Raw genomic sequence first — 12,342 nt, 5'->3', positions numbered from 1 at the left:
AGCGAAATCGAGATCGAGAAACAGAAACCGAAGCGATAGCGTACGAAGATCGTGTTCAATAAATGAACGCGGTTAGACATTTCACTGCTACGTCGCGATGAAATGTCCGATAGATATGTATAGCTATTCTATATTTATCGAGGATCTTTCGTTTTCTTGTTATATGAGTTAGGGACATCTCAATATACATCTCAATATACATTAATTAATTAGAAATTCATCATTAAAGTTTGTTGATATAAGACGCGTCTGTATAAAGTGAGTTAAAAACGAATGATTAAAATATACGCGCGTAGTTTAACGCGAGAAAAGCGCGATTTTCTCCTGCCGCTGCAAGCAGGCAGGCGCGAGCGAAGGGCACTAGAACTTTATTCAGGATGGTTGATTTGCACATAGATACACCGTAGCGTAATCGATGTCATAGCTACTTGGTACTTTCAGGTTAAACGCGTATAAATTCTTCGCTCTCATAATTGGCGCGTTAAAAGCGGGAGCTTAATTAAGCCGACGGTAACGGCTCCTCGCTTTATCACAACGACTCGCGACGATGTCTCTTCATTAATGCCACTCCAAACTCACTTCCCTGCAGGTATGATAGCGCGGCGTATCGTTCCCGTTGAGTTCCAAAGCGAAACGGTTGGAGGAAGCTAGAAGACGTACGAACACGCTAATGTTGAGAGACGGAATCTTGGCGTGGCGGAATCTTGTGAAGGCGCGGAAAGAGAAAGAGGAAAAGAGAGAGAGACAGAGGGATCATGCAAGATGGATAGGAAAAGGAAACTGAAGACAGAGAGACAAAGGCGGGATTATTAATGGTGGTTGCCGCGAGAACCATAAATTCCATGTTCATATACTCGATGCATCCCCATGACGTTTCCAGACTTCCCTTGATTACATCCTCAGACTTGACGTGCCGTTTACGAGAAAGGATGAGATAGATCTGGCGCGGTGCGCGAGGAAACAGAAACGAGAGAAAAACCGCCGCGATAATAAGCCACCGAAGTGGCACGTATCCGGCATCGCGATGCGCGGGTGACGGCGCGAGACAACGATTAACAAATAGAGGCGCGCTTTATAAATATTCACTAGGGGCAATCTCGGTGGGCAATCGGCATCGCCTGCTGGAAGCCCGCGGGCGCTCGCTATCGTGAAAATTTGAATAATAATCACGCGCCGCATACACGCGTATACAGAGACACGTAGCTACACGCGCCACACACGACCAGCGTAACTGTCTTGCATCAATCATACGGTCGCGTCGTCGCGAGCGACGCGTAATACCTGCCATTTCGATCCACGCTCTCTCTTTCTCTCTCTCTCTCTCTCTCTCTCTCTCTCTCTCTCTCTCTCTCTCTCTCTCTCTCTCTCCTCGCTCCCCCGGGCCCTAAGTCCGACTCTTTCTCCACGATCGCCATCCCCTTACGAAATAAGAGAATCTCATTCCACGTGTTCGATATTTCATGAAAACGTGCTCGGGAGGCCGACTACTAGGTGGAAAGGAATGGGTTAAAACGGAATGGAGAACAGGGAACGGAAGGCTCGGGAAAGAGCCGCGACGCGCTCGGCCAAGGGATAGGTATATCGATTGAACATTCGTTCAAATATTTAAAAGCTATTACCACCGATGCACTATAGTTAAACTGAGCAGCGAGAAGGTCGGTTGTCCTATAATATCTGTCTCAAACACCACCAGCTTAGATCCAACCTATATTCATATGCCATGCTTAATAAAAAAAACTCGAGCAGATATGAGAAGCACGGAGATACATAGACATGACTGTATTCAAAGAACTGCTGGATGGAAACAATGTTGTTGATCGAAAAGAATCAATGATTCTGTTAGCTATTCAAAATCCACTTAATTATCTCTCAAATTTCATCAATTTGATGAAATTAATTTTTTATTTCTCAGTATTACTAATTATTAACAAATATCTTATCACAAATATCTTATCTTGTTACAAAAATATGCAGATGTGAATTATATAACGTATTATATAAAAAGTGCAAACAAAATTATGTTTAAACGATCAAAAATACCAGAAACAGACGCAGCGTCAATAATATTCAATATTAATTTTAAAATGATTTAAGGCGCTATATCTATTTCACTTACGTAAATAAAACAGTGTTTACAGAGCGTGAAGTTTCTCAAAATCACGGTCATTTGCTAGCGCGTGTACATAGAGTGAGATTCCGGCTGTTATTACGGAGAACACAGAGAACGCGACGCGGATGGAAGCGGGTTACGATCGAAGTTGGCGCAATTCAAGTCTCATCGGCGTAAAAGAGTAGCACGCTGCTGCCGGGAGAGTAATGACCACTCCCGTGGGCGTGAATAACGGAAATTCGCCAGACGAGTTAGAGACGCCTCGAGGATGAAGAGGTGCTTGTTCGATCGCTTTACGGTGCTCACGGAACTCTTCCTATCTGCCGTTGCAAGGTCGAGTCGGAAACGTGTGAGCGGCACGCCACATAATCGTCGAATATTTAATTTCATCTCGCACACTCGTGGACACGTTATCTCGTTATAAAATACCGTCTGACACGATTTAGTCATATAGTATTTTCAAAATTCTCGTTCTACGCAAACATTTTTGACGCTTTTTTTTTTTTAAAGCGTGTTTGCGCTTTAACCGGATTTTAATTGTGTTTGCCTCAAATCTGCCCCGCCCTTCCTCCCCCACCCCCCTCTTTACAATTTCGAGAGAAAAAAATTGAACAACTCGTTGTTACCGAACGCTTGATCTAGGTCAAACGGTCTCATACAACAACTCTGTCTGTATCGTGTGGCAAGCAATGAAAATTATATTTACATGAATATTTTTAAACATGATACTTTTAACCAATCGAAGACATATATATTGTTCTTATCTAATTTTTGTTATATTAATTATTAAAAAAGAATATGATACAAATTTTATAAAACATATTTCGAGAAAAACAACACTTTAACATTGATGTGAATTAATGCATATTAAACTACGGAGAAAGATGCATAAAATATAAAGACAGGTAAAAGTGTACAAATAAAGAAATAACAGCGAATAACTTCTTTTTTTTTAAAAAAAAAGTCAAGTAACAAAATTACAGGTCTCGATTCAAACTATCAGAGAGCGATTTATAGATTACATTAACATAAACCTTACATTAAACGTTTCTCTTAACCACGTCTGTCGCACTTATCTGATTAATTTAATAGGATCGTATCAAGATTGCTTTCCATAAGAGGCTCGCTTAATGTAGATTAGATCTTTAAAACTTGGAGCTATCGCGGGTAGTCAGTTGTTCCAACTAACAATTACGAGGAGGTGTGGCGAGTAATGAGAGGTAAGCTAAACAAGAAAAAAGGAAGAAGAGAGGAAAAACAGTTACGATAAATTCTCGATTGCGAGAATGCATCGTAAAATTTCCGAGCCCTCTTGCATTTTCCGTAACTCGGTGAACGTGCACGGCGCGGCTCGCGGTGCAATTTTCACGAGGTGTTAGTTGCACCGTCGCGGGGTCACGCTCCAACGGCCTTACGGATAAATAGGCACACATCGGCGGCGATTGTATCGTGAGTACCGTAATTGTACGTAGTCCCTACGCTTGGAATGTTGATTGGCGAGATATGCGCGCCAGTCGAGACGCCGGACAAATCGTATCTTCCGCGTGCGACGCATTGGTCGGTCGGAATTGTGCCTCAACGAAGAGAATGCATGCACGGTCTCGAGATGGAAAGTATCACTTTGACAACAGTCAGGTCGCTCAGCACTCGCGCGTGCACGCATGCGAAAGTGAGAAAGAGAGAGAGAGAGAGAGAGAGAGAGAGAGAGAGAGAGAGAGAAGCGGAGTTCTCGCTCGCTAGTGCCGAGAGGCGAAAGACGCAGGTGACGTCCGGACCACCATGCTCTGAGAGAAACAGGATTTTTTTATTCTCTTCGCGGTTCGCGGTCAGTTGCCTGTGTGTATGCGTGCTCCCTGTGAAAAAGGGGTAACATATGGGGGCATAAAATACAGAGCGAGTCCATTGCAGAGACGCTCGTCAGCCGCATAATTGTTCATATGTTGATCGCCGAAGGCAAGAGACGACAGCGATAATACACGATTCTCTCAATTCCGAATCACAAACCGCGCGTCAATAAAATATCCATGTAACACGAAACTGTAATGCAAACGTGGTTTCGATTTAAAACAACATTCAAAACATATGTGGGTTTTGTGAAATTTTTATTCGCTACTAGTTATATAAAATAAATCATCTTTTTCGACATTTGCGAATTACACATAGTCGATAATTAGGAAATTTACGAAACGTGAGATGGAAAATGTAAAAATTTCGTGTGCGTCGTGATCTAATTTAGCTGACCGCTCTTTTCTGACGAATGAAGTTACAATGACACATTGATAATTTGCATGATGCAATTGAAAAGATAATTTTACATTGTGACATATTTAAATTTTAAAATCAAAAAAGTTGGAATTATTGCGATTCTCATTATTATCTTTTGCTGAGGAAGATATTATACAGATTGTGAAATAATCGATTTTCAATAAATTCTACTTTTCTTAAGTTATCGGATTTAAGTTCTCAATATCTTATATCGAAATAAAAAAGAAAGAAAACTATATTTATCAAGAGCAATAAATCATATATCCTTATAAAAAAAAATCAATTAAATCTTTCTTGTAACAAAATAATGTCAGAAAAGAGTTATATATTGAAAGTATATTGAAAAGCAAAGTTGGAGATGGAAAATCTATCATTTAATCTACCGTTGAATCAACTGCGTTAAAATTTCATAAACAGCACATACGAAAAGTGCGCTTGCGCTTATTGGTACGTGGAAACATAAATGAAAATGAGTATCATTTGATCCATCCAAAAGTTCATAAATGAATCGGCGCGCATGAGTAATCGCATTCGATGACCCTCCATGCAACTCGCAGAAACTTTTCTGCACTTCAATTTGCAATTTTTATAGCTGTTCGATCGATCGGTCACGCAAAGAATACATTGGAGCTTTTGTTTTGAGAGAATAAGATCTGTATCTATATACTGTAAAATATATACAAGAAGAAAATTTACATCTACATAATGTGCATACAATTTCGTGTAATTGTTATATTAAAAATTATAAAGATGGATTAGGATTTGCACTTTTCTGGAGCAAATTATAATTCAAACAATCCAAACAAATTTAATTTTTAGGTGAAAATTTTTATATCCAACGTTCATTACAATTTCTTTCCGATAATGTATAATATTTAATATTTTTTTCTCACATAATCCAACTTCAATATTAAATTTCTATAAAATTAAATCTATCTGCATTAGAATATTTTTCAATATATTTTCCTATAGCATTACGTTTTTTCTTTTATTTTTAAAGCGTCGAAACCAAGAGCTACGATTGTTCCTACACGTAACAACAAAATTGTGGTAATTAAGCTGTCAGTAATTTTAATGGATTAATTTCAGAAATTTGCTTGGAATCTACACAGAAAAACAAGGATTATCTGTTAAATTCAATACGTCAAATACGTAATTTATAATATAAATTAAAATTCGGCAATTAATAGTGTTTTAAATCAACCGACATTATTTTCAATCTTACATACAAAATAATAATTCTTACATCTATATAAGATAAATAGAAATGTAGATCCGTAATGTCCGCAATCTATACAATTCTTCGCATTGTTGTCAAACGAAATACTTGTTCTGTCATAATCTCTGTTGTCAAACGTATGTGGTTCGTTTACAGAACATTGTTTCTGCAGAATCACACGTTTCACGAGATGAATAAATTAAAGTTTGCGAACTAATTTAAATGGACATCGACGGTGTGTAAAAATAAAAATCGCCGCGCGTACTCGTAAATTCGCGATGCATTTCAATTGCGAGTTTCAGTTACGCAGCGATTTGCAGTCACTATGAGAAGTTTCAGTAAACAAAATTATTTTATAAAATATTTCAACAAAACACTTGTCACAATGTTGTATCTGCACTATTTATTGAAACAATAAAAAAATTGTAATTGTATTTTAATATTAAAGATATAATTTTTTTATTACACAGCATTTATATTCAATATTATTTCCCGTACAAAAGCGCTATGGATGCAATGCATTTTATAAGTAAATAAAATGTATCTTTTAAACTTTCAAATACAACTGCATCGATTATTATATCTGCTAAACGCAATCTTTTGAGTTAGCTGATTTTTTGTCTACTTTGTGATAAATTTCATTGTATCAAATATTACATTGTTATATTTAGATTATTTTTGTGAGTTTTTTTTGTTATATTAACTAAAAATTACTTTTATACATTTATTATTATGTATGTTAGGTATCGTCTTAGTTCTTATCTTAGTAATTAAAATTTCTTTTGTTATCGTATCGTACATCGTTTCCTTCTAAGATTTTATTAATATGCATAAGCAATTCAAAGCAATAAATTTAGAAAATAATCGGATCACACGAAGGAAAATAGTTAGATGATTTAAATGTCAATCTGCAACGTCACGAATGTAGTGTCGAACTTATTCACGCGATAAAAGCTACACGGGCTTCTGAATATCAAGCAACTCTCTTTTCATCTGCATTCGTCTCACTGTGCGGTTAATTAACAAACGTGGATGTACGTGGAAGGCATTACCGTGCGTGTTCTCTGACTCATTAGCAACAAAGCGGAGCTTTAAACTTGTTTCTAGAACGATAAAGCACTGCAGCTTTGTAACTCTGATAACGAGCGTATGACTAATCATTCTCAAAATTGTCGCTCGACGCGTTCACTTTTATTCTCAATATCCAATTAATCGTACTCGCGTTTTGCATCAAATAATGAAATACACAATACATAGATAAGGGATTCTCCATGTAGACTGAATAATATTTAAAATACAAATATAAAGTACATCTCATATTTAAAGGGATATAAATAATTTCATGAAGTCTTTATTAAAACGATTAGTATTTTTTAAATTAATCTGAAAAGACGGAACATTTATAATTATATAAATCATTTAGATTTTGTTATTAAATAAAATAATACGCGGTAAAAATTCAAAATTTATAAAGGTTATAAAATTCATGTATCATTCTTTATATACGAAAATCGTGTTTCAAAAATTACACGAATTAAAACGAAGCTTTTATAAAAACGTGGCTCTACATTGTTTGTCACGTTGAATGACAAAGAATATAAAAAAATAATGTAGCTGTAACCTACAAGAGCAAGCACAAGGAAAAGAATTGTATATGCGAATCGTTAAATTTTTCATCTCGATTCTTGTACCATAAACAAACTGCAGAGGAAATGCGCCATGCCATATACAACTAAACTAAATTCACATGAGCTCGGTGCCTTCCTCAAACTCAGCACAGTTCTAATTAAATACACCACTAATTTTACATACGTCAGACAATGGGAATATTGTCCTCGATGCATCTTGTAGCTCAATCTAATCGATCATCCATGAATTCATTACGTTTGTAGTTGCTCTCATCATCATCGCGCTTTGAAACTACTTCGAGAATGCAAGACTTACGGTATATTCAGCTCCACCAACAAAATTATGAAGATCGAAATCTTAGCGGGACGACTTAATTATGTTACGAGCGTATTAGTTAAATGAGTGAAAATAAATACAATAGAAACCGCATATTCGCATACTCTTTAATTTTTTAATCACTTTTTAATCATTTTTTAATCAATTATTTAAGAATTGTATTTTTTGAAAATTTATAAATATCAAATTCAATACATTTTCAAAATTAGCAAAAAGTTTAAAAAAGATCATGGACAAAACGATTTCTAAAATATCTGTAAATGATTCTTTCTATTTATATCGGATTTTCTTGCTTTTTTCTAGAAAAAAATATCAACGTCGTTTTTCGAATATAATGTATCAAAATTTCATCTTTTATCATATATATTTGAGCATATATATAGTTTAACTATTTCTGCACTTGTTTCTATCCTGTTCTTGGCACTGGATTACAACAGCGAATAAAACAAAAAAAAATACGTTTCTCATTTTTAAATGTGTTTTTCCTTGTTATATATTTTTTTTCTTCATCTAAAGCCTTAATCTTCCTATGTATTTCTTTCTTTCATATTCACGATTTCCATATTCGCTGCAATTTTATAGAATATAAATTCCATGAATGTGAAGCTTGCATTATACTTTCTGTCTCAAACGTCTACGGCAACACACGTAAGAGTTTATCAAGGAAATTATATTTTAACTGACAGAAAATCTTGTAACACATCGTTATATACACATTAGTACCTTAATTAGGCCAACCGTATGGAAAATACGTTTTATATATTACGAATGTAACAAGGTTGAGATGCAAAGATACATTTATAACTTTACATTGTGGTACTAAAATGTGATAAGGAATCCAGCTAATATGTAACGTAACTATATATGTAAATAAGTAAAAAAAAAATAAAAAAAAAAGAAATAAGCTTAATGTGGTAAAAATGAAGTTGTTCGTTTTTCATAAAGTGTTAAATATTAGTTCTATTCGTAGTTTTAAGATTACTAAAATTCTTAAGAAATTAGTTTTGTAAGAAAAGTTAGTTTTGTAAAAATGCAATGTATGATCTCGTCCAAGGATCAAAGGAGGATAAGAATGTGAAAGGGGGAAGAGTAAAGCATGCCACGCTTGTTCTTATCTCGTCTAGTGGCTAATGCAACGAAATAATGAATCAGGGGATTATCTACGCTCGTAGGGCGTGCCACGTGAGGGCTGCGAGTTTTCAGCATTATCATCGTCTCAGATATTCCACCTTCCCCTCCTCGCGACTGGCACACCTGAGTGCCTATCCGATAATTCGATCGTTCGATAATTCGAGTATCATTGTCGTGGTTATCACGATGCGTATCGCAATATATTAAAGACGACGCTCGTTGACGCGGGTAATGTGAGGGAAGTAAGAATTATGCTCGTGACACTTTGTCAACATATTACATAGAGTGGATAGCACTGTCGCTTATGAAGTCGGAATTAATTAGTAATTTAATTTAGCATGTAACGTTATCTATTTGTGCCGTTGTTAAGAGGCACGAAGAAATACACATAGGGATTGGAATATAAAAAAGAGTACATTTTATCTAAAAATATGTATCACTCTAATACAATATTCGTTCCATTGCCTATCGTAGTCATATTATTCCCGTCATATAATATGTAATTCAATTTATATCATAATTTATGTTGTATGCTTTAGATTTGTATTATAAGCTGGATACTTATGTATACACTTATCACACGTTTATATAAATATAAATAAATTAGATACTCCAGAGCTTTTATACTAATCTCATTCTAGCAAAATATTGAAAATTAAATTGTAATTTCATAAATTCATAATTTCAAAAAATAAATTAAACTGATTTTATTATTTCAAGCTATTTCAAGCAAAATAAATAAAAAATTACAGCTTATTAATTTAATAATCTAAAATAATATAAAATATAATTATTTACACATGTCCTTTTTAATTTTGCATACATATGAAATTATAATTTATCCCTCATTAAATTGATTTTTCTTTCTGTCACTCACAAGATTACTGTTTTGACGTCTACATCATTTTACGTTTTCCAATCTACAACCATTGACTTTTGCGATATTCGATATCTATATTCTCTTGCGACAGTCTTTCTACGTTTTATAATTTCCCTCAAAGTAAATTGACTTACCGGTGTGGTATACGGTTGACAGGCCAGTCTGATGCCGTCGTGTCTCAGCTTCTCCTGCAGCAGCATCCTCAGTTGCATCCTGGGAATTCTCACCAGCTCGGCCTTGCCCTCCTCATACTCGTCCGCGAACTTGGTCAGCTCCTGACCGCCGCTGGAGGAGCTGGCCGTGGGCGACGCTCGCTGCGCCTCCTTGTCGCTGGGTGGCCTGTCGGATGATGTCCTCGAAGACTTGGAGCTGACATTGTCACAGTTATTGTCATTCGTTTCCTCCAGCGTAAAGTATACACTCGCGGCGCCTTCCTCGCGTAGGGTCTTGACCGATTGCAACAAACGCGCGCGATGTTTCTGATTGAAGACGCCGATCGCGTCGAGATCTGGATCGCCAATCTGCTTGCAGATCTCAAGGTCATCATAGCCGTTGTCGATGAACGACTCCGAGTATTGACCGAGGTGAAGCGACCGCAGCCACTCGACCACAATGTTGCTCGCCATGGTCATCTTGGCGCTCTCACGTTGTTCGCGCGTGGGCTCCGACTACGCCCCCGCTCGTTCACGTCTTTTTAAAACCGTCCTTCTCCCCGTGCCGCTCCTCGTTGCTCCTCAACGATCCCACTTCCGGCACGAATTTCGTTTTATTATCCGCTGTATTCGTCGGCGGCTACTATCATCCCACGAGGCCGCCCTCCAGACGACGATGGCGTAACGTCCATTGAGGCGCGCGAGGATTGTCGAACGCGTAGATTCGGTCGATTCAGCAAGTAAGTCGGAGGCCCAGTCCTCTTCTAACGTGACATACTCCTCCCACAATTGGCTGCGATATTAACGAGGATCGTCTTTGCCGGCCTGGGACACGCGGGGCGTCAGCGAGGAAGGGAAGTAGTTTGCGACCGGTCACGTTCGCCGCTTGACATGTACCGCTCTTCGGCTCATCGCGAGATGTGCGGGGGATGACAGAAAGAGAGAGCCGCTATTCTCTTCTTTTCTCACTCCGCTCTCTCTTTTCCCGTCCGTTTCCGAGCGTTGGTTCTTGCGAAAAGACGCAAAAGCGGAGTGTGGTACTGCAAAGAGCCGGTAGGCAAAGCAACGGTCGGGTTCCGTTTTATCTAACGCAAGAAACACAGACGGGGAAAAATTCGGGAACAATTTTCGGGAGGTATCACACACACGAGAGTCAGTTCTTTCCCGGCGTACGACAGCCCCGAGCGTTAAATCCCGTCTCGTTCTGCTCCTTTTACTCCTCTCTGTCAAGCGTCTGTCTGGCGACAGAACTCAGCACGCTGCTACTTGACGACGCAGTTCTTTCGCTGCGAGCAACCGGTTATTAAACGCACACGAGAAGGACGAACCGCCGATTCGAATGGAATCGCCAGAATTACGCCGCCGTGACTCGCTTGCTCGCTCGCTCGCTCACACGCGCGCGCGCGCGCGCCCGTAAAAGGTTATCAGCTGATCGCGTCGGAATCGCGCGATCGACGATCGAAATGAAAAATGGGATGGGCTACTTCTGTGCCGCGCACCCTCGTCGTGACAAAATGAGACAAACCGACAAGACTCGTGAGGATTCGATGGGAGATAAATTCGGGTGATTCACGCCTGTCGCCGAAGACTCGCGAAGTCCGCGTGCGAGCTTCGGTAAAATTCGTAGAATCCGAAGTTCTTCCTCAGTGGAAGACAAACATAGATCAACGTGAGATCGACGTCGCGATCTTGATGAAGACGGACGACATGGACGGGTCCTTATTCCGTTGAGAGCACGAGACTTGGCAACGTCGGCGGGGCGTTCGGACCCCTCCGTTCGTTTCCTCCTGCAACGACTTTGAAACTCGCGCCACCGTGTGTCACTTAAAGCTCCATTCACGCGGTAGATCGACGAGCCGTCCGCTTCGGGGATACTCTCCGAATGTACGTACACTAAACGACGTGAACAGAAAGTGGGAAACCAAACTTGTGCGATCGCTCACCGATAATTTCTTCGGAAGTGCGGTCTCTTCTTCATAGAACCTCGTGCAGTCACTCGCGACGGTCACGGTTGGCTATTCCACGCGTTGAAGTTTCCCGCACAGACACACGAACGAATTCGAACGGGAAAACGATCGTCCGGTGTCGAACGCGCTCGATCGTAAGATTTCGAAGAACCGAAAAAAAACCCGGCACGGCAACGAACGACGAGGGTCCGTTGGTATCCCTGATACGCGCGGCTTCCCCGACCGGCTCGCGCGTAAATCGAGAGAAATGACGACGATGATGACGATTGCGAGGTGAACGTGCCCGGTGATCTTCGCGATGAGCGCGTATCGCTCATAGTCAGAACGAGGAAGACGTCATCGTCGTTGCTCGACGGAACACGCGATGCGATACCACTACAGCACGACACTATCGCGACGCGGCACACGGCTCGACTGACACGAGACATCCACCAGAGGGAGCCCCCACTCGTCTACTCTTCACGAACTGCCTCCCCTCTCCGCGCTACCCCCGCCGCCGTCGCCGTTGCCGCTGCGTCTCGTTCTCTCCCCACTCGCGAGACTTCTTCATCCCCCACTCTTCGACGAAACACAACGTGCGATTTCAGCCGGCGAGCGGCGAGAGCGCCGGCGACTACGTCAGGATGCAACAGCCGTCGGGATGGATTGGTCTC

General features: G+C 39.7%; 1 protein-coding gene across 3 annotated transcripts in view; it reads right to left on the bottom strand.

The window, feature by feature from the left end:
- The window catches only part of LOC105428776 (uncharacterized), a 297,052-nt gene extending 284,930 nt beyond the window's left edge, over positions 1-12,122 (bottom strand). For all 3 annotated transcript variants that reach the window (XM_089071693.1, XM_089071694.1, XM_089071695.1), the window contains exon 1: positions 9,705-12,122. In XM_089071693.1, the coding sequence (XP_088927819.1) occupies positions 9,705-10,202 (498 nt within the window). In that variant the 5' untranslated portion in view covers positions 10,203-12,122. The remainder of the gene's footprint in view (positions 1-9,704) is intronic.
- Positions 12,123-12,342: the final 220 nt, after the last annotated feature.

This window comes from Pogonomyrmex barbatus, unplaced genomic scaffold (genome assembly GCF_055798465.1).
Source record: "Pogonomyrmex barbatus isolate J1 unplaced genomic scaffold, ASM5579846v1 scaffold12, whole genome shotgun sequence".
NCBI lineage: Eukaryota > Metazoa > Arthropoda > Insecta > Hymenoptera > Formicidae > Pogonomyrmex > Pogonomyrmex barbatus.
The sequence above is the reverse complement of the archived record's forward strand: the minus strand, read 5'-3'. Positions and strand labels throughout refer to the sequence as shown.